The sequence below is a fragment of the Ambystoma mexicanum genome, chromosome 13, assembly GCF_040938575.1.
Source record: "Ambystoma mexicanum isolate Mex_15411 chromosome 13, UKY_AmexF1_1, whole genome shotgun sequence".
NCBI lineage: Eukaryota > Metazoa > Chordata > Amphibia > Caudata > Ambystomatidae > Ambystoma > Ambystoma mexicanum.
Window position 1 is genome coordinate 122,420,359 of NC_090938.1, and position 27,117 is coordinate 122,447,475.

The 27,117-nt window shown below is 43.5% G+C and overlaps 1 protein-coding gene across 2 annotated transcripts in view; it reads right to left on the reverse strand.

Moving 5' to 3' along the window:
- MTCH1 (mitochondrial carrier 1) overlaps nt 1-27,117 on the reverse strand; it is a 1,187,755-nt gene that overhangs the window by 200,895 nt on the left and 959,743 nt on the right. For both annotated transcript variants that reach the window (XM_069633419.1, XM_069633420.1), the window contains one exon: nt 14,298-14,373. In XM_069633419.1, the coding sequence (XP_069489520.1) occupies nt 14,298-14,373 (76 nt within the window). The remainder of the gene's footprint in view (nt 1-14,297; nt 14,374-27,117) is intronic.

Below are 27,117 nucleotides of genomic sequence, written 5' to 3' on the forward strand. Positions count from 1 at the left end.
AATCAAGTGGAAAAACACCTGACCGGCTGTTGTCAATTGGACTGTGGTTACGCCAGGGCGGACCCTACAATATCAAGACACCAGAAACAAACGGCGGGGGAAGAGAGAAGGAGACAGAGAGAGATGGAGAGGAAGACAGAGTTGGAAAGCGAGATCGATGTCAAGGCAGAGGTAGAAGTTGAAGGAAAAGTCGAGAGACACGAGGGAGAGACGTGGAGGGTGCAGTTCAAACAAACACACAAGAACGTCTCGCAGGCCGGCTAGGTGTTGGAAGCAGAAGCAGAAAGTGGAGAAGGCGTCCCGCATGGATGCAGAACGCCAAACGTCCTACAAGTGAAATCTGATGGCCGGTGGGCGACAGTAAGGCCGAAAAAGAGGAGAATCGGCACAACGGCCCGACAAAACAAATGTATGTTATTTGTAAGACACCCGAAGCGTGTCGTACAAGTTGGCTCGGAACTGGGCCAAGGGAACAACAGAGATAGGGTTATAGTGGTGTGACCTGTAGTGGGTGAAACACGCGGTCCGACAACTGTGCCGAGACCACTAACCCCGGCCTTTCGTAAAGTCGCATTAACAGGCTTGAAAAGCATCCAGATTGGTGGTGGCTGAAAGACCCATATGGAAGAGATGGTGAAGTCTGTTACCAATGTCAGAACATCCAGCAGTACAGGGCCCAGGAAACAAGCGCCCAATGACAGAAAAACTATATATCGTCACAAGATCCCAGGCAGAACCGGTGAAGCATTCTGTCTCTAAAACCGGAAGCATCCAGACTGTAAAATCGGGTAATGGGAGTTGTAAAAGTCTGTGTGAGAGCCGAGGGAAAGCTAAGAGAGCCCTGGAAAACTGGCAACAACAAGCTAGTATTAAAAACTGTTAACTAAGCAAAAAAGTATAAAGAACAGTTAACTAACAGAGAGGTAACACTCACCCCCGCTGTTGTGAATTGAGTGTCTTTAAAACTCAAACACCAACCCCAACTCCCCCAAACATTATTCGATGGGTTATCTTCTCGTTCTCTGCCAAAGGAATAAAAAGTCTTCCAAGGGTCTTCTGGAGCATCACCGGCAAGAACAGAGTTTTTGAGCAGTCTTTTCAGGACAATCATTGATAAAGACGTAACATCCTAAAACACGTGGGAAATAGAAGCCATCCTGTGCACACCCCAGAATCATCTAGACTGGTCCCTCAGAGCAAAAACCAATTACCCTCTATCATATCAAAAGGCTATTCCAAGCTTATCATTGGTCGATACCAGGTACTTTCAAGAGTCCAGTCCTGGCCTGGCGGAATGAAAGGCACCTGCGAGCACAGCAAGCCTGTAGCACCGGAGGAGAAGAGAATTTTCATCCTTAATAGCCTCATTAGCTGAGCGAAATTCTGACCATTTGACTCACAGCAATTCTGTATGGGGCTGCCCGGATTTATGAGATTTCAGGTGACATGGGTTTGTATATAAAGATAAGGGTACCAACACGTTGCAATATATGTGTAGGTGTAAATTATGATTTTGTAATATTTACTCACTGTTTGCGAAACCAGTATGGTATGTGTGCACGCAACCGTGACACGGGTGGATTAGAAATTTGAAGTGTTTACTCAAGTTTTGAGTTACATTTGCTTCTTCATTTTTTTGCTTATATGAGTGACTAATTACTATAATTTAAACTGGTCATGAATTAATTTTCTTATTTTCTCCTTTCTCCGTTCCCTTTTTCTGCTTCCCTTTACTCCTGAGTCTGTTTGTTTACTGTGATGTACATTATTTTAATGTTTAACTCGTTGATGTCATGATATTTGTCACTGTTTATATGTAACATCCTTGATAATGACCTAGGTCAAAACACTGGCTGTAGTTCATTCCTTAATAAATTGTTTTCAAGAAACAAATTATTCCAGATTCCATTCAACTGTCTCTAGCAAGTTGACCACATACTTACAACATTTGCTGAAGGTTATAAAGTATTAAATTCTGTCTTGTTTAGCGCACTATTTTTCGGGGCCTTAGTGTTAGGTTTTCATTTTCTGTGACACAGGGCAACGTGTCACCCTTTTCCCAGACTACTGCAGCCAAATGCAATAGGATTTCAAGTTCAATTATATTCTGTGGTGGAATCGCTTGAACCTTTAGGAAGCCCAGTGTTTGTTCCACTGGCGAGTATTGCCACACAAAATGTGATACCAATATATACACATTAGACCATTAGGAGAATAGAATTGCATATGAATTAATTACCAGTGCAATACAGGTGCGTAGTCAGATACAAAGAGAAATAGCTAGAACTCTTCAGAATCAATACAAGACCAGCTTCCAATCATAAGTCCAACCCTAAAATGGTTTGGGGCTTTATGCCCAAATGTCACCAGTTCCAAAGTAGAACTTCTTCAGGTAATTCTATATAGAAAAGAATGCAGTGGGCTGTGGTTGTGATTTTAGAAAGTTTGCAAAGTTAGATAAAAGTTCAGTTAAGTACTCAAACTCAATCCAACACACTAGGATAAGCCTAGGGGAGGATCCTTAACTCGGGTTGCACTACAAAAGGTCAAGTTGGAGTGAGTTAGAGTCAGGACTTTATGCCCAAAATACCCTAAGGGAGACCGGGGGGAGAAAGCAACAGGTATGTTGCTCGGGATGTTGCAAGCTGGGGAGGTTCCAGATTTCACTTCTACAAGTCCCAGATTTCGTTTTAGGCTTGTTCTTCTGCTCTCGTTCCCATTGTGAGCGTGGTTTAGTCAGCAGAGATGCTTTGTTTCAAGGGATTTTAGTTTCCGTCAGTCGTGGTGCGCAGGAATCGGTTCCGGAGAGCTTCCAGTTGAAGATTCAAACGAAGACAAAGACATCTGCGAGAGAGACGGTCTCAGGACACCTCAGGGGCACAAGGAGGGCAAGCTCCAAAAAAGGTCACTACAGTCATGCAGCGACAGGCAATTGTACAATGGCAAATGCAGCAGCAGCCATGGCACAGCTTGCCTAGGAGTGAGATGGCTGGAAATGCAGGAGCAAGCGACTTGTGGAACAAGCTGGAGATCTGCAAAGTTCCAAGGCTCTGCTTGGAATGAAGAAGGCTGCTGCGAGCTATCCCAGTATAAAGCTGGCCAGTCCACTGGTTGGTCTAGGGACACCTCCGAAGGTTCAGCAGGCATGGATCCTCGAGTGTGGGTCAAGAGTGGTTGTTCCTAGATGTCCAGAGGTGGAAGCACCTTGGGATCTGTGCCTTTGGAGCCTTAGAAAGTTTGCCTGAACCACCCCGTGGACTAACCAACTCTCGCCTGGGCTACCTTTATTTAATTTTTTACAATTGTATAGCGCACACACAAACAGCCCTTGGGCATCGTGGCTCTGTAGCCGTCGTCGTTTTGAGCATAGCCTGGGAACTGTCAGTTTTCCGTTATGCCACAAGTCACCTGTCCTTGCAATTTCAACTGTTACACTCCAAGGGAAGCTGTGCTGGGGCTGCTTCTGTGTTCGTCACTGTACATCGCCTGTCGCAGTCTGACCGGGATGACCTTCATTGGAACAATACTTCTTCAATTCTGTGAGGTGCCCCGAAAAGGTCTTCATCTTTCTTTGTTTTGGGTTTTCTTCTGTAGATGACTGGAACCATTTGCTGAGCAAAGCAACCATCTCTGGACCCTGAAAATGACTTCTTCACCTGCGACCACTGGGCCTTCCTTACCCGAGCCAAGCGCAGAGAACTGTGTTCACCAGCGATTCCCGAAGACCTGCAGTGTTATCTGTGAGAATCTGAGTCAGGGGGGTAAGTTGACATTCCTGTTTCTGTCCCCCCTGTTCTCCATATGGTAACATTGGGCGAAAGGTCGTTGTCCCCAAATCCCTCTAACCTGGGCTGTGGTCATACTTGCCTAAGGATCCTTTCCTAGGTCATACCTGGTGAACAGGATAGAGAGGGATACTTACCTATATTGGAGTCAATACATAACTAACTTTTAAAAACTTCATGAAGCACTACCAGTAGCCCACTCCATAATTTCTGAATACCTCATCTAAAGAAGCTATATATTGGAACTTGAGATTTTTGGGCAAAAGACCCCATAACATTTTATGTTTGGACTTCATAAGATTATATTTTCATTGCATGTGAGTACTCAACTGTATTGCACTGTTAATGAATTCATATGCAATTCTAGTCTCCTAATGGGGAATGTGTATATATGTGATGTATGGTTTGGAGTTTCCTTGCATCTGAGTACTCACTGGTGGAACCCTAATAACTAATTAATATGCACCTGTGTTTCCCCATTGGTGAATGTATATATATGTTATATATGGTTTTGACTGACAATGCTTACTTGCGATGTTCATATGTTTAATGTGTAGCTAAAGGCATAAAAAATAACTATTTGGATATACTACTGTCTAACTTTAATTATGAAGTGTTTCTCTGTAAAGACTCTTTGTAACCCTAAACCCAAAGCTCCAGATGATTTTGCAGTGGGCGTATTTTACTATCTATGTTTTAAAGTTGGGAGTAAAATTATTTTTTAGGGAATAAAAAAAGTAAGTGCCATTCCCAATGGTAGAATTTAATAAGCAAGTAAAAATATGCTTTAACTGTACAACAGTAATGTTTTGGCAATAAACACTTCTTTCCTGTATTTATGCACATTTTTACCACTTCAGATCTCTGGCACTCTGTGTAATACTGGCCCAACCATATCCATAGCGCTATGTGGACGTAAACCAGGGTACGGTCTTCTGTAAGTCTATTTCCTATTTTTGTTGAGGGTATTTTTCTCCCTATTTTTGGGGAGTATTTGCCTATTTCTAGGGCGTAAAAGTGGCTGATACACCCCTTATCTGTAGGGCTGGCTGAACCACTCACACTTTCCCTGAAACTAAGCCTTGGCTGCTCGCTCACCTACTCTGATTGGGTTTTGGTTAACCCCTCAGTGTCTTCCCTGTATAGGGCCTCCCAAAATCCTCAGAACAGGGCTGATTTTGGAAATCCATCTCAACAAATTGTTAAGATGGTTTTCTAAAATCTTGTCTGGTGGACAGATTTTAGGAGGCCACCATAGTTATATAGTGAACAGGGGATCTGTGAGATGTTAGCTGAACCCAATCTAGGTATGTGTGGAGAGTGGTCAATGCTTAGGGCCTCATTACGACCCAGGCGGTAAGTAACCGCCTGGGTCGTACCTTTAGCACCATGGCGTAAACTACGTTTACGCCATGGTGGTTGGCGGACTTACCGCCCCATTCCGAGGTTGGCGGGGCGGTAAGTCCCCATTAACCCATTTACCCTTCCCCATTCCCATTTTTGCCCCATAGGGCATAATGGGAGTGGGGAAGGTGTTAATTAAGCCACCGTAAATTACGGTGGCGTAATTAACAACAAGGTCCCTTAGCGCCATGGATCTTAACACCTGCTAAAAGCAGGTGTTAAATCCTCCATGGCGCTAAGGGACCTCGGAATCAGGCGGTAAGGGTCGGCGCTGTTTACGCCGCCGTAAACCCCTTACCGCCTGGGTCCTAATGAGGCCCTTAGTCTCAGAAGAGGAGAGTGGTCTCAGGGGCCCAAAATGAGTCCACATAGTGAAATGCACAATGATTCTGCTTAGAAAGGTTAAGTGCAAATAGGTTAAGTACAAAGATACTCCATCTGATATAGGCCCAAAAACACACCTGGAAAATGAAACAAAGAGGGAAAAATAACAGACAGCACTCAATATATACAGTCATCTTTGGTTTGTAGAAATGCATACAATTCACTTAAACACCTGGAAGGAAGGTAAGTTATTATGCAGAAACGAAACCCAGTTCACACGAACGAAGAACCTTACTTTAAAATCTCAATCCCCATGTTGAATCGGGCCTTGTGCCCAAAAGTCACAAAGTTCTTTCTAGGAGAGGGGACAAAGGCAGGAAGAGTTCTTGTGGTGGTGAATAATGTACCAGAAGAATTCTTAAGGATTTTACAGGTAAGCAAGATACTGTTTCTATCTGTGAGAATAGGTTTCAAAACAAATGTTTAAAAAGTGAAAGAATGGAATAAACAAACGTGTATTCTAAAGTTTATCGTAGGGGAGTCGGTGATGGCTGCAACTATTGCAATTACCACCCTTGCTTCAATTTTCCTAAATGACTTGGCAGGTCAACCGGGAATCGCTGGAGGTAGGTTTTGTAACTGTTGGATCCAGTAGAAGATGCCCAGGATCTGCAAGTGTAAGGAAGATTCCAGTCAGGTCCATGAGCTTTGTGCAACCCTTTTCGACTAGGAAATGCAGCAGGCATCTTCAGGACACTCTACCAGATGGAGATGAGCCGGTTCCAGTGACAGTCACCGCACACGGGCGACAGCAGGCATCTCTCCAGTTGCAAACAAAGACGGCCTTCCAGAACAGGATCCCTGGATGCTGGGAAGATGATACTTGGCAGGAAGGCGACTTGTAGAAGGAGCTGGCGACTACCAAGGTTTTGGGTGAAAACGCAATGCTTTTGGCGTGGTAGCCCAATTGAGAGGTGGTTGGTCCACCGGGTGGTCCAGGCGCGATTCCGAAGGCTCACAATTGCAGGAATGCGAGATTGGTTTGTCGCACCAGTCTAAGGGTCGAAACACCTACTAGGGCCCTTGGAGATCAGATAGCTCAGCAGGGCTTCAACGGGACAGTTGCAGGAAAGTTCACCAGGCGGCTGCACAGTTAGACAAGATACTTGGATCCATTGCTGATCGACTGGAATGGCTGCAGGACTCCTCCTCTTATCCAAAATTCAGGTGAGTGATCAAACTCAGCCCTCCATTAGCATGGATCTGCGCCACTCACTCAGCCAGCAGTGGTCCAGAGACCTCTGTAGGTTTTACTCATGCATACACACTAGACTTTCAGGCACCACAGTTGTGGACTGGGACCAGACAGTCCCACCCACTTCCTGTATCCACACACAAATGGCATGGTGGGACGGTTTTACCCAGTCATGGTTCCCGAGCCTGCTGGACTTGGAGACCCCAAGCTACTCCTCAATAATGACGCCCGATGAGGCGGAAACATCTGGGGATGCTTTTAGTCTTGTGCATAAGGGATGTAACCTAGCAGTTTGGACTGGATTGCCCCATTTAGGGGTGATTTGCAGATTGTCTTTCCATTTCTTTTAAGGCTTGGCAGGCTGAAAAACAATGGTCTGGAGGGTTGCCCAGAGCTGTGCCCGTGGTTATGATTGATTCAAAAGTTTCCAGCCATCCCCTTTTTGTTTTAACATATTAAACCTTAGCAAAAGCTTCCAACAATCAATCAATAAGCATTTCGGTAACCGTTATCATCCGAAAGCAATTCATGCAAAAATATACACATTGTTACTAGATAAGAGTTAGTAGCTTCAAGTACATTTACCATTGCAGAAATTAAAGGGATGACTTTCACAGTGGTTATAAAATCACAGGTAAGTACAGAAATGGTGACATTTGGTCTAAAGCCTACTGAAAACCTAGGGATTCCAGAAAAAATGTCCAGAGTCTGGTAAGTATCCCAGAAACACTTTACAGAGAGTTCCCGTGCCATTCACAGTTCCATAGAAATTAATGGGTAATGTTAAAGACCCTCCACATCACTGGAGGTAAGTTAGATCTACCCCCTAGGTGCATATGCAGCCACAATCAACCCCAGGGAAGGACACAGGAGACCCCAAGGAAGTATTCCAGATGTCAGAAAATTGGCCCAGGACCCCAGAAGTAGAAGTTGCAGACTAGGAGAACACCGAATGAAAGTCTCACAGGAATCTCTACCATGGGCCAGGAGGACACCCAGGTGGGAATATCGTGAATCACCTGTCCAAGGGCCGCCAAGGTAGATAACCGCAGTTGATTCCTTGAGAAGAAGTTGGTGCAGTATGCCAAAACAACTTGGTAAATGAATAGCACTTTTCCATAGGCGTGCTTTTCAGAACCCGGTTCCCATGGCCTTGCACTCTGAACCAATGATGATCCCAGCAACACAGGAGAAAAAGGAAGACAGGAGAACCTGAACAGATGGCTTCAAGCGGTTCGGCACAACAGATTTAGGCAGTTCCACAGCACACTATGCCAGGACAGGAATAAAGGCTGAAAGGACATTCGACATCCCAAACCAACAATCTGGCAGCGATGACCTCTCAGCACCCCTCTGGATGCCTGCAGCAGTCCAAACCAAGTGGAAGATCTAGGCGGTAAGCGTCATGATGCGTTGGTAAAACGGCACAAATGGTTCCGATGAGAGGAGGCACGTGGAGTGTTCCAGAAATCCAGACTGGATGGCTAGCAGCAAAAACATTTTTTCAAAAAAACAGGATAGGCGCAAGCCACTGCACTTAGAAAATATTGCCAACTGATGGCTTTAAAAAATTTTTTAAAAACAATTGTAAGAAAACAGCAGGAAAACCCCTTGTTGGCAGACCTACACCTCCAAGTTACAGGAACAAGCAAGCAAGAGAGGCAGAGCAGAACCTACATATCCCTGTGAAAGGGGGCTGTAGGCATCCAACCACACAAAGGGGCTGGGGACAGAGCGTCAGGTTACCAACCATACTGTTTGATCATAGGGACTGCAACTCAGCCAATGTCATCCCCAGAGAAAAGGAGAGCCAATCCAGGGATCTATACTAACTTGAAACAATTAGGACCAATATTGATTGATTGATAATCCTTTATTCGACTATAAAGTCATCAGGAAAAATACGTAAAACATTAATGACATAAAAATCCTAATTCCAATGATTCCAGATACAACAATAAAAACTCCTCTTCCTATTTCTGTGTGAATAGCCATTGTACTAGGTATACACATGCACAGTGAACAAATAAATTGTTTTCATAAAATGTAAAAAAATCAGAAATTCAACAGTATTTCCAAACTAGCAATTTAAACTTCCTCAGTGACTTTACATAGAAATATAAAACATAATCTAATTTAAAATAGACGTGGATAGCTGAAGACATAAGAAGTGTGGCACCCTTAGTTCTAAAGTGCTAACACTACATGTCTCCTTAGCCAGGCTCAGTGAATTTACTTGGCCACAAAGTAAACTACTACTAGTGAGAATTTCTATACAATCTGTTAGCATCAATTAAAGTATGAATGTCGTGGAAAACAAGCAGACCAATATGGAGGCTGCCATGATGGGCTCACATGGTCAGATTGACCAACTCGTGGTCACCTAGACAAAGGGAAGTCCTAGAAAACAAAATGGCCAGGAGCACAATATAATCAAAAACATTTGTGCCCCAAGGGCTACCAGATAGGTACATTGGGCTACTAATGCTGTAATATGGCCTGCACCCTTGGTGAAGCCAAAATGAAAGCACAGATACCACCAACCTATTCCCTAAAACAATTCACAAAGACACTATGGCAAAAATGGGGTGACTAAGTGACACCCCTGATTAATGGGCACATTAGTGGTATAATCAGTAAAAAGGGACAACATGGCAGGGGAGCATCAGGAAAAGTACCTATGCCGCTAAAAAGATAGTAAGGAAACAAAAAAGACGGAGAAAAAAGCAAAAAGTCAAAGGGCCCCAAAAAAGGGGCAACTGAATATCCCCAAAATAGGAATTCTGGTTTAACAACTTCCTTTGCCCTCCTCTCACCTTAATCAAATTCGGTCCCCCTACTCTCATGCCGGGTTCATCTCTTGATCTCATCTTTTATTCTCTGTCGCCCAATATCTCAGTGTGTTCACATCCTATCTACTCCTCTGATCACATTCTCCTTTCTGTTGCCCCCTCCTTCCCTCCTACACACCCTCCCACTTCTTCAACCTACACAATTTCACACTTTGACTCACCATCCTTTGGAAAAAAAATGTATTCTTCTCTTTCTTCCCTACTACCTTCTATCAACAATTTGGCCTCGCTATCTAGTGACCAAGCTACCTCTACCCTGCATACTAGACATCTTTCTATTCTTGGCTCACAATTTCATTCCTCATGGTTCCCCTCCTGTAAACCTATGAAAACATGGTTATCTCCACAGCTCCTTTCCTTCAGGATTTCTATACGTAAAGCTGAACACTAGTGGAAGAATAATCTTCCAACAATCTTGCTGCCCTCACTGTTCTTCATGCCCCATACAATTCTCCTCTACTTGTTGCTAAAAGAAATGCTATTTTTTTGTCCCTTACTCTGTCTCTCTGCACCATCTCCGCCGTCAATGCCAGTTCCTTAAGAACACACTTTCCACCGTCCTCCTGACTCCTCGCCTCCACTGACTTTGAAGACTACTTCACTACTAAAGTTTCCTCTCTACACTTCTTTCCCTCATACCTCCCGCTTACCCTACCACATATCCTCCTGCATCGCATAATTGCCCTACCCTCCCTCCTCCATCTCATTTCTCTCTTCTTGCTGATTCAGGAACTGCCTCCTTCCTATCCTACTGCCTCTCATCTTGGTCCTATTCCCTCTTCTTTAATATCCATGTATCCTCACTTGATCCTTATCTTACCTACCCTTTTAAACTCCCTCTAACACCTCTTTTTCTTTTAAACATGCAATCATTATTCCTAGATTGAAAGAACATATCTTGACCCTTTACTCCCTTCAATATGTCCCCCTATCTCTCTTCTATCTTTCCTCTGAGCTTCTAAACATCTCAAAAAAGGCATCTATACCCGTCTCTCCCTTCCTGAATGTACTCTCCACAACCGTCTCACTATAGTTTTCGTCCCACAACCTCTACCAAAACTGCTCTTATTCGTGTCTTCTCTCTGCTCGCCATAACAAGCTCTCTACTTACTGTTAGATCTATTAGCAGCCTTTGACACCATTAATCATCTTACTCTTCTTTCTTCTCTCTCTCGACTCTTGCACAGTTCTTAAGTGGTTTGATCCCTATCTCACAGATCATGTTTGTTCTCTCCCCTGAAATGGCCAAATCTTTTCCTCACATTCTCTTCTGTTCACCAAGGCTATGTATTTGGACCTTACTATTTTCACTCTATACTGTCCCTCTTTCTGTGCTCATTGTTTAACCTCATGTTACTTCTATGTTGTCCTTTTCTCCTTTTATTTACACTCTCCATCGCCTCAACTTTTCTCTTAGCCATCCACACTTTTGCACTTCAACCCCTCTAAAGACTGAAATTATTTTATTCACTGCAACCTCTCCGACCCCATCTGGTCTTTTCTTTCCTCCGCCTCTCCTCCCATTCTCACCCTCTGCAAGTAATCTTGGTTTCATCTTCCACTCCTCTCTCATTGCCCTCTCATATTTTTAACATTGCTTGTATCTCTTGTTTTCCCATGTAACATTCGTCATACCAGCCCCTTTCTTTCACTACAAGCCACTAAACCTCTCATTACTTCATTAATTCTCTCTTGTCTTGACTACTGCTTGGCTTTTCTGATTGGATTCCCCTCACCTTACTCCTCTAATTGCTAACTCTGACATCTTCTTTTGTGTACCTGTTCATGCCTCTATATGTTCTTCTCTTCTTGTCTATCACTTGATTCCTGTCTTTTATTTCAATTCCTCTGCATCTTGTTTAAGTGTCTCCATGTTCTTTCTCCCATTCATCTCTCCTCCATTTCTCTTTTTATTGCCTGAACCGACCTAGTTCTCAATTTCTTCAGCATCTCTCTTTCTGGTCCTAAACCTTCATGCGCCTCCTCTCGCTTTCATTCTTTTTCCCCTTCTTGCCCCTAAATATTGGAATTCCCTACCTATAGCTATCTTTTCATAAGATTCACTGTCATCTACAAACCCATCTTCTTCCTTTTCTTTCTGACAACTAACGGTATATACATCATATCCTGCTGATATTATACTGTCACCATTGCTAAATGTTTGATGTACCGTTTTATATATGCTTGTACAGCACTTTGGCAAAAATTCTTCATAAATTACAATAAAATAAATAAATACAAATATAGGCGTTAAATATGATTTTAAAAGTTCTTGAGTGTCTTGCTGTAGTTCTAATGCAGGGACGATTTAGAAGCCCATACAATTGTGCAAAGCCAGACAAGGAAAATGCCATACTGTTGCATCTCTGATTGCCAAATGTTTGAAAAACCACATGCCGATTAATTGATCATGCATCAGCATTTAATTTCCTAGGTATATATGCAAAGAACTGAGCGCCTTAAGCAAACATTGCCCAAACCAGACACAGATTTATATATATATATATATATATATATATATATATATATATATATATATATATATATATATATATATATATATATATATATTTTATTGTGTTTTGGCTTTAATTAAAACCTTTCACAAATAATACATTTTTCTTACTAATTCATTCACCTAGATACTCAAGCGCTAACTATAATTAAACATGTTCATATCGAATTATTGTACATAGATATTGAATGGAAGTCAAATGTTGCAATTCTAATTACGGGAGTCATCAACAAGATCGTTATTCATATGGTTTGTATTAAGTTGCTCGGATAGATCGCTACATGATTGTACTTTGAGCACTCGCAGCTGATTTTTATGTTGCATTAGAATTTCAGTTTGGATCAAACTTTTTTTCCCCATTCTTTCATGATTACAAGTTCAGTCTTTCCAAGAATGTTATCGTCGTCAAATTGAGCGATATGTGTTCAGCATTGACTATGATACTCCACATTTGGCATTGATCTAGGATACGATACGCCTTGAAAATGTGTAATAATATTCCTTGCGCAAATATGTTAGATTGTTACATCGCACTAACAAATGTTCTACTGTCTCAATATGGGTTTCAGAATTACAGAATCTACATTTTGCATTAGTCTCTCTATCCTTATCTCGAGCAGCAAGAACTGATCTAGTTGGCCATAAATTGAATCGTAATCTCAATATTTGAGCCTGGTATTGCTGATCTGGAAATGTCTGTAAATATTTTGGAATTTGATCAATTATTTTTAAGGGAAAGTTTGTGTTTTTGCAAATTTGACACGCTCTGCATTTTGTCATCGTGGTAGACCAATCATGATACCAGAGCTTTCTCTTTGCTCGGTCAGAATTAGTTGTTAGAGTGATGTTATCAATATCTGCTTTTTCCATGATCAGTCTACGGTGATACCTCCAGAAGTCAATATATTTGCAGGTGTTATTATTCATGCACAGCGTGATGGCTGGAATCAGCCTATTTTCAAACAATTCTTTCATTAGACATTTTCTATATAACGATATAGCATTCCATCACACTATTGCTTTGTGTGATATTAATCCTAATTCATAACAGATAATGGTTCTAGGGAAGCTGTTTGGCACCGGTAGCAATGATTTCCAAAAATGTCTTCTATGTAATCCCAAATAGGTTGGTTTTGAGGGACCTTAGATTGAGCTCCATAAGTTATTGTCGGCACGACCTTCTGCTTTTAATATATCAGCACTGGAGTATACGAGAATTTACCATATTTGCAATGTATAATCTTTGCTTGTGAGTTTAGAGATTGTGTTTTAGTTCTAGTTTATATAGCATATCCACTTTGTTGTTATTGATGTTCACTCCTAGGTATTTATACTCCTGAGTGATCGTCAGTGGGTCGGAGTCTATGGACCACTAAAATTCAGAAAACGTATGTGTTCCCTTCCTGCACTGCAATTTCAGGATGTTTGTACATCTTATGTTTAAATCCCCTCCAATTAGGATGGTATAATGGTTCTGCTCACTATCAATAATATCCAGCAACATAGTTACATGTTTAAGGAAGTCATCAGTTATGATGGCAGAATTCCAATATAAGTTAATTATAGCATATGCGTGTATAACGGATGACCATCCTCTGAAAATTCTAATTTGAGCAATTGGAAGCAAGGGTGAGGTGTTAGCCAAGCAGTTAATTTGCCACTGGCATCTATTCGGAGGGCGGCTAGAAGACCCGCCATGGGTCTTCCTTTGGTTTGTTTTACCATTTGTGATGGAATTCTTAACGTTGCTGTGTCAATTATTTGCGTATTGCTAATGTGGATCACTTTGATATCCCCAGTTTCTATTAGATTTAGTTTGGCGATTGACTGGAAGCTGGTTAGAATCGTAGTCCTGTTCGGGAAAGTATCTTTCCTGTGTCTGTCAATCATAGTTATGACAAGGTTATCTGATCGAGTTTTCCAGACATAAATGTACGCTTTTAAAAAATAGTATTGGTAAAGCATCAGATGTGTGTTCCCAAATAATGGAAAATGCTTGTGCTGTCTGTACAAGCCTAATAAAATGAAAGATTACAAAAAGAAAACAATAGTTTAATTTGTTCATGGCTTTCAGTTTGCAATGTTTGATTTCTTAAACCCTTGTTTTGTTTGTGATATCTTTCTGTTCTAAAAAAAGAAAAAAAGAATACTGAAAAGCTTACCGTAGCAGAAAGGTGCCGCCAGCACTGAATCCAGGATGTATACACTGGTGAGTATGGAGGTATGCCTGCGATAAGCCTGTGTGTTAAAAGAAGTTGATTAAAGGACAAGGCAAAGATACAGGTAATAAGGTTCTGAAGTGATACGAAAGAAACACAGTTAGGAGGACGCCGGGACAGAGTGGAGGTGGTTGAGTGGCGGAGGGGCAGAGGGAGAAACGTGAACGAGAGAGAGAGAGAGAGAGAGAGAGAGAGAGAGAGACAGGGAGAAGAGTGAGAGTGAGTGAGAGAGAGAGAGAGTGAGAGTGAGAGAGACAGACGATAAAGAGATGAAGCAAAGTGACGCAGGAATATGGAAAGAGGCGACAGAGACAAGCATGAGGCAGAGTAGCACACAGACAAACACAAAGGGAAAACGATGGCAGCTGGGGATATAGAAATAAGGCCTGGTAACTGGGGTACATAGAGAGAGATGAGAGTGTCAAAGGGAGGAGGAGGGATGAAATAGAATAAAACAGTCAAAGTGACACACAGATATGGAGAGAGGAAGCAGAATAACATAGGAAGTGTAATGAAGTCCCCTGTCTGGTCTGGGGCTCACCAAGGTGGTGACTAAGGGGACCAGGTGCCACCCTGAGTCAGTGGATGTTGGTCCTGAGGGAGACATGGGCAGGATCCCCTGGTCACCTAACCTTGGTCTTTGTGAAATGGCAGGGGACAATCACAGCGCCTCATTACAGACACCATCAGCCAACAAGGGCAGACCACCTCTAAAAGTATTGATCTTTGCCAAACCCTGCATCAGTCCTAGTGGGGCGGAGCCTGTCGATCTCTCTAAGCAGACCTACAGCTCCAGCAAAGAAAAACTTACCTTTACTTTTTACTCAACAATGCTTTCTTTTTTTAAAATGGTTTCAGTTTCACATGATACATCAAAGAAGTTAGTTTACAGAATTTGGAGGGTCCGCAGTGAACTCTGAAACACCATAGATACAATGTTACGCATTTGTAACTTCCCGAACGCTGAGAACACCTAGCGCAAAGTTACAGGAGCATTCTTCCAAAGCAAGAGCTTCTCGGGCCAGGGATACAGTGTTAAAAATTCCACTGCACAGTATGAAAACAGAAACCAAGTATTTGTAAAACCTATCCAGTGTGTTTACAGCATTTAATCCACACATGAGACATCAGATCAGTACAGGCAACAGCAGGCCGGGGCAGAGGAGGAAAACCGATGTTCAAAATAGTGGATAGGCCAATTACAGGTTTGGCCCAGCCTGCTAATCCCAAAGCAACCCCAAATGCACTCTGAGACATCAACCAATGCCTGACCTCCTCCACTTACAAGAAACAGGTGCATGCCCTCGCTGACATTCTCACCAAGAGGGAGGAGAGAGCACAGTAACAAAGCACACAGCCCAAATTGAAAAGTGTCGGATTTGCAGAAGGCTTGCATTTGGAGAAGGCTACAGACTGGGGTGCAGTCAATGCAGGAAGCTACAGAGACAGAGGTGAATGGTGAGATGGCAGCAGTGGAGAGAGCATGGGGAAGTGTTGAGAGCTAAGAGGGTAAATAAGGCAGTTGTAATAGAAGTAGCAGGAGAGAAATAGGCGTGAAACTTGAAGGAAAGGAGGTAATCAAATCAGAGGCCGAAAGTAACACTGTTGAAGGTAAAATCAAGGGCAGAGAGTGACGCAGAGGAGGCATACAAAAGAATTCCACAAAGTGGAGGCAGAAGTGAAGGTGGTACACTGGAGGTTGGAAGCCTAACATCAAGTGAAGAATGAGATACACTGGAGGAGAAAAAGCCTAGATTGGGGGGCGGGTTGGAAGTGGTGACAGCAGGCAGAGAAACCAGAACAGACCAGGTTGTAACAACACGAGAGGAGGAAGACAGGGTAACATTAGGAGGGGAAGGAGGATTGGTAGAGGAAAAGGCAAGAACATCAGCCAGCGAAGGAGGAACAAAGGAAGAGAAAAATCTCCAAGAGAGTTAGAACAGGAAGCTTCCAGCAGGCCCGGTAGGCCACGCTCAGGACCAGACAGTGGGAGGAGGAAAAAGATCGAGTCATGGGGATTGTGAAATCAGGAGAATGAAGGAAGTGGAATTGGGAGGAAGCACCTCCCTACCTTTACCTGCCAGCTACATCTACTGACTTGTCTGACCAAGAGAGTTTTGGGTTTGGGACCATGGAAAGTATGTACCTAGGTCAAACACAGAAGAAGGATTTGGATCACACTAACACCCACACTACCAGTAAAGGGTTGTGAGACTCTGTTAAACTGTAAATAGCCAGGACAGCCTAGAAATCGCAGTGAAAGACACCTAGTGCAAGGAGAGGGTCTTTGAAGGAAAGGGACCCGATTCCACCTAGGACACGACAGGACCATCTTGATCACTGTTTTGTTTGGTAGATACCATTTTCATTTAAGTTGGTTCTTCTTGTAATCAATCCCCAAATAAAGGCATTAAACTACAATTCACGTTTTTGGCATACTTCATCGTTCCAGGGAGAAATCTGTGACAGTATGTACAGAGTGGAAGGAAGAGTAACATAATGAGAAACAGGGAATAAGCAGAGTGATGGAGGTGGCCGCAGAGTGTAGGAAGAGTGACAGATGAATAACGAGAAGAGGCAGAATGACAGGTTAATACAAAGAGGAGGCACAGTTACAAGTGAATAAATTGCTACGATATATTGGAAAAGGGATAAACAGAAAGATGGTAGAATAACGTACAGAGAAACAAAAAGGAAACAAGGTGATGAAGAAATAGAAACGATGCAGAGAGTGAGCGGAAGACATAAATATGAAGAGGAGGAGACCGGGCAAGAAATACAAAGCAGAGTGGCAGCATGAGGCAGAGATAGCAGGGAAAAGATCAGATGGCAAGTTACAAAACGGATGGAAGCAATATGGCACAATGGCAAAGATGATGGGTAAGAAACTGTCAAAGTGAATCAGAAGAAGAAGGAAAGAGGCAACAGATTGACAGATATAAAGACAGAGATGCAAAGAAGTAAAAGATGACTGAAGTTTAATAGGAGGCAAGAGAAAGATGAGTGGAAACTGGAAATAGAATGATAGAAGAGAGACAAGTGTGATATAAAGTTAAATAGAGGATGAGAGACTGCAGGAACAGTAAAGGGTGAAAGAAACAGGTTACAGAAAGAAGTAGCTATGATGGGGAAAATATGGACAGCAAGTCTTTACCATACGAGAATGAAAAGAAAATGAAATTTCAATTGTTTGCATTTGCTTTCAGAACAATAATGCACGTCACAGTTGTACAGCACACTCATCTCGAGAGCAGACAAGCGCTACTGCGGGGAACACGTCAGGATATTCCCAATTGCTCACCTCATTGGAATGGGTCTATTTTAGGATGTTCTCGAAACACAAATGAATACACTTCAACCTTAATGTCGAACAATTCATAATACGTCTCAAATTAATTAGTTATCTGATTATTTGAACAGCTTCTTAGGGTGGCCTATATTAAGGATCTTATTCAACCTATACAAAACCAATAGGTTATATTAGGACAAAGGTATACATTTCCTTCTCAGATTTCTCAAATGATGGAGAAATGCGGCCTAAATTTTATTACCTGAGTCCACTCCTGCCTCTTAGAAGGCTATTCGCTACACTACCCGCACGTTTTATCATTTCACTCCAATGGTTATGTCGTGTTGGGTTTCCAGGCAACCTAAGTCTACACACAGAGGTTCAAGATCAATGTAAAAATGAAGATGTAATTGTCAAACTAAAAGACCAGTAGATCCTTTAACAAAGGTTTGGCAGATTAAACACCACATTTCACATTGTTAACGCTGATGACCCTTAAAAGGAGGCAGAACAGGATTCATGCTGTAATGACGCCATAAAGGCAAGACACGACTGTGAACACCTATGAGGGTAAATGATAATGTGGGAAGAATCTGGGAATATATTTGGATACCTGAAGTATTCTTTTTTACATATAATGCCAGAGTGTTAATCATTTTTCTTTTTTGTCAAAATCTTTTTATTGAAACATCGATAAAACATTGAATTCATCAAAAGAAACAGAGTCAGTGGCAATATTACTTAATCAAATGAGTCTCAAATAGACAGTCAATACCGCCCCATTGTAACTCATCCATTGAGTCAGGTTCGACTTTATGCAAGTAAAGGCTAAAATTCATCGTTTGTCACTGCAATTCCAACATTAATTAATCTTTTAACAATGCATGAACCTTTCATTTTAACATCTTTGTAATTCCTCTAGTAAATATATTTCATAAACAACCTCTGGAGGTATAGTAGTTTGGCTTTGTATTCTGTAGCATTCTTAACTAAGGAAGAGTGGGAGAACGAGGAGAGAGAAAAAAAAAACCTTGCCAAAATCACCAGAATTACCAGTAACTCACGGCATTGCCCTCAAGGGCACTGTAGCATCTCCCCATCCTGATTTCAAGCGAGTGGGTACCTCCTTCGTTTCAGAAGCTTGTCAGGGCTGGAGGAGATATTTAACCAATCTAGGCTGCAAGAACATGTGTTCTTTCTCTGCAACATGGTCCAGGAATGGGCCCCAGATATTTGTGAATTTGGCTGTCAGATTTTCCATTGCAGCCGTTAGTTTATCTGTTCCTAGAAGTTCCCAAACCTTAACCCACCAGTACGCTATGTGGGGGCCCTCTAGTTCTTTCCAAAATAAAGCTTGCATAAGGTGGGACGCCATAAGTAATTGTGTGATTAGCCGAGCGCTAGGGCCCCACTGCAGATAGGACCCATCATCTGGAGTGTCGCCCAATAACATTACTAACGGGTCCATGGGGAGGAGGGCTCCGCATATGTCCTTGACTTTTGACCTGATCTCCAGCCAGAAAGATTGAATGACCGGACAGTGCCACCATAGGTGCCCCAAGTCTCCCTTTGCCCCACAGCCATGCCAACATACATCAGGGTAGTCTACATTCATTGCTCGTAGCCTCTGCGTCGAGAAGTACCATCGGTAGCAGATCTCAAGTGCGCATTCCCTGACTGTCGTGCATCTGGAGGACCTATGTGCTCTGTCCCAGATTCTCTGCCATGACTCCAGAGACACCTCTATCCCCAGCTCCCTCTCCCATGCCAACATATAAGAGAGTTTCTCATCTTCTGGGACATTTTCTAGAAGGCGATAGCAAGTTGCCACTTTATATGAGCGTTGACCTTCCGAGATCGTTATCGCTAAACCTGAGGGGGGGCCTAGTGGCAGCCTTTTTAACGACCGGGTTGGTGGTCCAATGCCTGAGCTGTATATATCTAAATCTCTCAGTCTCTGGGAGGTTACATTTCTCCTTGCACTGGATGAAGGTCAGTGGGTTATTGTCAACATAGAGCTCTTGCAGTCTCAAAGGCCCCGTTCCTGACCAGTTTTGGTATGAACTGGGTTGGAGCTCTGGAGTGAAGGCTGGATTCTGCATGATTGGGGAGAGGGGGCCCAGTCCCGGGTTGGTCCCCCTTAGCGTGCAATACCTGTCCCAGCAACGAAGCGTGGATCCCTAGCCATGCCCCCCAATTTTTCTTTAAATACTAGTGGACATTGGATAGGGAAATCACTACTTATTGGCTTTAGGCAATGCTTGCCCCGAGAGCTCCTTAAGATGAACATACGCTGTAGGACTGTTCCTCAGCAGTGCTTTCAATAGCTCTCAGGGCACTGGGTGAAGGCCACTTGTATCTCCATCTTGGATTATGCCGGCACAGACCAGTTCGAACAATGGGACTTTATACTTGGCCGTGCGTCAGAGGCAGCCCCACACCCCTCACCTGAGGAGGACCATGCGAGATATCGTCAGACTAGAGTGACTGACCCAGAAACAGAGGATCATGTGATGATGGGAGACGAGATGGAAACGGAAAACGGACTACAGGAGTAAACAAGAAGGGTTATTGTTATGTGGGAAGGAGAGGTCAGACGGATGAGAATCTTATTTTGAGGGCCAGACCATGGGTAAATATAAGGGGAAGGCAAACTGGATGTGGGTTGGCTTAGAGTGCGGTTTGTTTATGTGGTTTGCAACCAGTAATAAAGGGTGTCTTGCTTTGCCCATTTCCAATATGACTCCTGAGTTCTCTTTTGTGTGGATTAACTTTTAAAGATGGTGCTGTGACTCAGATCTGTCGCGTGATGCAGCAGACCACCGATTCCTGAGGGCCTCCATCCAGACACCCACACAAGCACTCAAAACGATAAAGTAGGGTACCTAGTTGCAAATCTCCTTTGGGGTTATCGGAGGCGGATATCGGGGCTGCTAAAATTGCATGTGGGCTGCACAGGCAACTGAGGATTCCCGTTTGGGACCTGGGAATGGACAACGCGGGATGGCATGTTTTCTGTGGATATGCTGAAATGGGATGGAGATTTTACCCTGGGTGTATAGTATTCATAGTGATTTTTGCATGTTTCATAACGGATTAGCATTGTCGCACTATTATCCAGACATTAACCTAGCAAACGATCAAGAGTAGGGACTGAGCCCAGTACAATACATGGGTATTAGTTAGGGTAACGGGATGGGAAAAGGATACTGCCCACAACTAAATAGGGACAGGTGGATGATTATGTAACAAGAGTCCTTATCCCTGTAAATGCCATTCTTTAGTGTCTTGAGTTGTTAAACGCAAGCCCTCACCTCTCTGAACCGAACGTGGTGTCAAAGAACACGTGGATCAGGGACGCTTGGGTAACGGAAAAGTGTGTATTCAGAGTTAAATAGAGAAAGGAAAATGGTAATCAAAACCGTTGGAGCAACGCCCAACAGAGTCGCCCGCCCATTACATGTTTAGGAAGTTTAACAGTTTGTCTTGCCATTATCATGGCACTATTTGACACACTATAACAGACAGACCCAATTCCCAATCGAGAGAACGTTTAACTTGGATAAACTTGGAGCTCTTAGAAGGGTTCTGGAAAAGGAAGGTACTAAAATACGAGCTGTACATTGAGGAGCATTCGCCACGTAGCTAGAGAAGGCTAAAGCTAGGAGAAATTACTGGAAAGTAAGAAGACTGAGTGAGATTAATGATCGACTGAGGGGACAAATAACATTTGAGAGGAAGAAGAGTAACCAATGAAACAATATGTAGAACAATTTACCTAGAAGGCAGAAGGTGAGGGAAAAAGTGAGGAGGAAGGGAGAGTGGAGGTAGTCAAGGGAAACGATGAAGTATCCATTTTCAATTATCAGATTCAATTTTCAAGGGGGTGGGAGGAAGGAAAGGGTAAGGGGAGGGTAGGAAGGGAAAAGGACAGAGAATAGGGAAGTAGGAGAGGGGTGATGGTAGGGAAGGGAGGAGGTCTAGGGGGAGTGGAGAAGAAGAGATTTCAAGGAGGTGTGGAAGGAAGTGTAGGTGGGGATGGAGTGGAAAGAGAGAGGTAAAGAGTTACAATGCAGGGGGGCCAAGAGCTGAAAGGAACGGAAGTATGAAGAGGCGCATGGAGACGGGGGGGTGGTGAGTAAGAAGAGGTCAGCAGAGCAGAGAGAACGGGAGGGAGTGTAAAATGAGAGGAGAGAAGAGAGATAGGAGGGAGGCCATGGAGAGATTTGAAAACCAGACAGAGGAACTGAAATTTAAGTTGGGAGAAAAAGGGAAGCCAGCCAAGGTGAGAGAGCGAGGAGGAAATATAGTTGCAAGGACCGAGGAGACAAAGAGTACGGATAGAGGAGTGTTAGAGGGATTTGAGGGGGGCCAGGTGAGAGGCAGGCAGTCCAAAAAAGAGAGAAGAGCAGTAGAAGAGACGGGAGAAGATGAGGGAGGAGAGTAAGAGTTTAGAAGCATGGAAGGTGAGGGAGGAGCGGATCCTTGCTCAAATAGCTTTGCGAATGAAGACTTTTCCTCATGTTCCTATATCAGGAACTGGTAGTGTATGCACTTGAAGCGATGCTGGCGGTCCGTCCGACTATCCCACTTCGAGGGAGCGGCCACACCGGCAATCATTGGCCTATAGATAGGCCCCACTCTGGATAGAGTTAGTACCAGAGTACCTTCCTGGATCACACATACCAGTAGAAGTAGATGTATTGGCCTATGTTGTACCAGGTACGAAGCAACAGATATCATACACAGAAGCTCAGAGGATACATCAAGAGTTCTCCCCAGATCTGCATGACTTCTCAGTGCACAATCTTTGACTCCAGGATACCTCATTATCTGGGAAACCAGGCCAAATATTATCTTCTATCCTGATGAAGGTCAATGAAATAAGAGCGCAGCATCAGCGGAGTCAGCAGAGTCGAGCAGTCTGCAGGAGTCTGCCTTTCGTTTCCTTTAGTGTGGGCGGACCCACTTTAAAAAACTATATCCTGTCAGTGGAGGGAACAGCGGAGCATCAGCGGAGTCAGCAGAGTCGAGCAGTCTGCAGTCATGCAGTCGGTGCAGAGGGGCAGTGGCACGGATCCAGAGGAGCCTGAGGACCCAGAACAAAGTAACAACATAACGGCAGAAGCAAAACCCACGGGGGTACGAGATGTGGACATGGGTGCGGATGAGCTGGAGCTGAGATGCCTCAGAAGTAACGCGAAGCACCTGTCGGAGAAGAAATCACCTCTAGTAAAACGAGGTAAGAACGCCTCTGCTACATTCACGCCCCCACAAGCCACAAACCCCTTTTTGACTTTTTGACAGAGGTCCCCCCGGATCGTCAAAATAAACCACGGAAAATGTTAAAAGCTGTAAACAGCGTGGGGCAGGAAATGCCAAGGACAGCACCTGGAGGCAAAGTTAGTTTGCTAACAGGTCAAGTGGAAGCGGCAGTGTATAACGGGGGCAGAGACAGAGGCAGTAGCCCCGCTTCGGCGACAGGTTTTCCAGTCGAGATGGCCGGAGGGCTATCTAGGCTGGCCCTTGCTCCTGCCCCAGCTCGCCCAACAAATACACGTGAGCCGTCGGAGGCAATAGCGACAACCCAGGAAAATAAGAACGCATTAAAGCCAACAGTGAAGTCGACATCCAGAGGGAGGGTGGAAGAGGTGGAACGGATAAAACTGCAAAGTTTGAACACAACGAGCAGGGAAGCCCCTGAGGGAGACCCATCAAAAGGAGGAGCCAGACAAACAAACCTGATGAACCAGGAAAGGAGGGGAAAGTTACAACACAGATAACAGCGCAAATTCACCGCCAGAAGCAATTAAGGACGCAAAATCCAGATGATTCAATAATTGACATAACGGAGGATAAAGACTTGTCAGCAAACGCTGACCCAACAAAGCGGCCAGTGATTAGAGAAGAATAGGTCGAACTTGATCCAGCAATTACGGAAGAAAGACAAGCGAAGGAGCTTGAGGGAAACCGATCGACAGTTACCCCAAAAACGTCTCAGGCAAAGCCAACGAAAATAACTACCACCAAAAGACAAAAGGAAAAGGTGCCAAAAGCAAAAAGAAAAGCAAAACCTATTCGGAATATGTTGACCAGTAGCAGAGGCACGGACAAAATTAGTGAAGTTAAAGATAAAAAATTAGACAAAAAAGGGGGGGGGGGGAAAGGGAGGTGAAAAGCAAACAGACACTCTACCAAATCCACTAATTTCAAATGCGCTGTTGAATTTCTTTAAGAAACAACAATTCAAACGAAAACTGGACTCAGTAATAATAGAAATGCTAGAAGTGGTAGAAGGGATTCTACCTGCAAATAAAACAATAAACACTGAGGACTCGAAAGGCATCAGAAGTCCTGAAATTGAAACTGAAACGGGACCTGACAGGCCTCTAAAGCTACCTCAGGAATCAATAACATCGGATACCACAATTCAATTAGAAGGAAAAAATTCAACTGTTCCATCAAGGAAAGAAAAGGAGAGTCAGCATTCTGGCAAGGTGATGAAAGAATCGACACCTCAAATTTTAAATGAGGAGATCCGGCCACGGGAAAATGCCTCTCCCGTCGCTGAGGTAGACCCGGAGCTAGCGGGGAGTCCATTACAACAGGAACTATTAGACATCATAGATAAAAAGTCGGTTCAAGATTCCCAGAGGCATAAAAAAGTTGCAGGAAGAGGGGGGAAGGGTGCTTCCCCAAATACAAGGGCCACGGGGGAAAATGAGTGAGCAGCCTTGGACAAAAATTAATCTGCACAACTTAAATAGAAGTGAAACTCGACCATTCCAAATTGCAGAAAAAACATCGCTATTAATGGATACCACCGGGGAGCACGGAATGTATCAACCAACCACATCTCCCCCTAGGACTCCTGGTGGGCCGGAAAACATGCCACAGGCCTACCTCCACTCTCATACCCAAGAACAAACACCAAGGAAGAACAGAAGACACAGTGAAATTTTGATGGATACACAAAAAAACTCACCAAATAGTAAACAAGATATGACAACAATTATGGCAGCAATAACGATCGCTCTTGCCCCTTTTGGCAAATTGTACGAAACAATGAACGAAGCAACAAAAGACAACACAACTATCATAGGGAAATTACTATCCAAATTTTGAATTTATTGAAGACTACGTAACGGCGGTAGAAGCCTAAAATGAAAAACAAATATCAAGGTTGGAGGCGAAATGGGCACAAATGGAGATAGACTCCAGGGAAGGGACGCAAAGAACTAAGCCACTAAACAAGACCGTGGAAAGTTCAACCCAAACAAGTCCAACAAAGGAGAAAGATGACATGGAACAGGCTCGAAGCAGCCATAGACAATCTATACAGCCAGAAGAGACCCTAAATCCTAAAAGCAATCAAAACAAAAAGATAGCCCTACAGTTGGCAAAGCAAATAGACACGCAGAAGAAGTCAACCCCACGACCAGTACACAATAAAGAGAAAATCAATGTGGATTTAACTAAAAGTCCTAGCCGAGATACCGAAAAGATGACAAAGAAGCAAAAAGAGGTTATCCACATAGAAAACTCGCCAAGAACGACGGAGGAGTTCCTAATGACAAGCTCATTAATGGATATGTCAGTCTACTCTGAGGTGGAGACAGATAAAGAAACCGTCCATGAAAAAGATCACGAACAGATACCACAAGAAGAGCATTTTAAACAAGACCAAACTGAGACAGTGATGTGTACGGAGCACAAGACGTACACAAAGAAGGGGCAAATATCTGGCGAAAAACAAGGTGAAACCCAAATGGAGCAGAGTCGTCTGAAACACACAAAAGAACAACGAGAATGGAATAGATGAAATGAGAACAGACGGTCGGCAACACTGAAAAAACTAAAATTACAACGAACTTGGGAGGAAAGGACAAGAAGGACGGCAAGGAGAGAGAAACTAACTAGACGAGAAAAAGAACCGGAACAATCGTCGTGCAAAAGTGAGTACATCATCCTAAACAGGAAAACAGTGCTAAAAACGTTGAATAAAATCAACTCATTAAACCACCTGAACACAGACGACTTCCTACTGATAGAACCATACCACTGTGAGAGAAAGCAAAAAACATATCTCCACATTAAAAGCAAGGCTTTAAAGAGTTTGACACATGAACCTCAAAGAATTAAAAAAGATAGGCTTCACATTGACCGAAATCACGCAACAAGAAAAACAATTGATTAGAAGGGGAAGAAACAAGGAGAACGAAGAGGGTACATTCCAACAGATGACAAACCACCAGTCTCCGGGAAAGCAGAAAAGATACGAAGGAAGATTGGAAAAGAAAGAGGGAAACTTCAGAAACAGGAACTACAGCAATCAAGGAGGCAGACGGGAGCCAAGCGGTAGAAGAGAGCCCTACCCCGTGGGGCAAAGGCAGAAAGCACCAGCATGGAAGAATGAGAGACTTTATAACGACAGCCATGTTTCGGAAAGAAAGGAACAATATCAAAGACCAGCAAAGAGGGCATGAAAGAAAACAGAAGGTATGAACTGAAGAGACCAAAGAAAGAGGAGAGGACGAGCCAGAAAGGGAAGACCTAAGAAAACCAAAAGGCCCGTGGAAATGGTTGAAAGCGGCACTAAATTCTAAATTGGATAAATAGCAACCACTAGGAGGTGAGTCGGGAAAACGACCACCTCCAGTCGATCTTCAGCAAACAAAGACAAAGAACACCTTGACAATGGAATACGAGAGGTCGCCATCACCTAACGAACCCAGATAACCAAGATCTTGGGGCTTTTGATATACTCTGTCTTCAGAAAACATGGTTAATGGAGAAACCGGCACTGGACGGTTTTCGAAATAGCATTCTCGGCGGCAACCAAAGGAATCTTTGGCCACCCATCTGCAGGGCTACTTGTAGCAGTCCGAATGGGTTCAGGAATTGAAATTACCAAGATAATAGTAGAATCATATGGTACTCTGGCGGTTTTGACCACCTGGACAAAAGAACAAAAGGGAACCATTCGTCTAGAAACAGAGAAGATAGCAATTGTGACAATATACTGGAACCCACAGAGAATATCAAGCTCGGAGTTCTGCAAAGAAATAGAAGACCTGCTGGATATCATCTCAGCGGAAGATCCACAAACACACATAATCATATGTGGAGATTTGAATTCCAATTGCAAACAAAATATGGAAAATAGTGAGAGGAGGAACGTGCAGACGCAAGCAGAAGAAAGAGGAGCCAGATGGAATGCCTTAATGAAATTAAGGAACCTACACAATGTCGCAACATCGAGAACATGGGGGGAGACGATACCAACCTGGGAGAGAGGTGAATCGAAAGCTACCCTGGACTACGTTTTTACGTCGGAAAGTATGCTACACTACATAGAAAACTACGCAGTAGTTAGAACCACAGAGAGTGACCACAATTTGGTAACCATCGCATGGTCATCAATAAGCCATCTTACCCAAACGTATCAACATTCGATAGAGGCGAACACCCAGC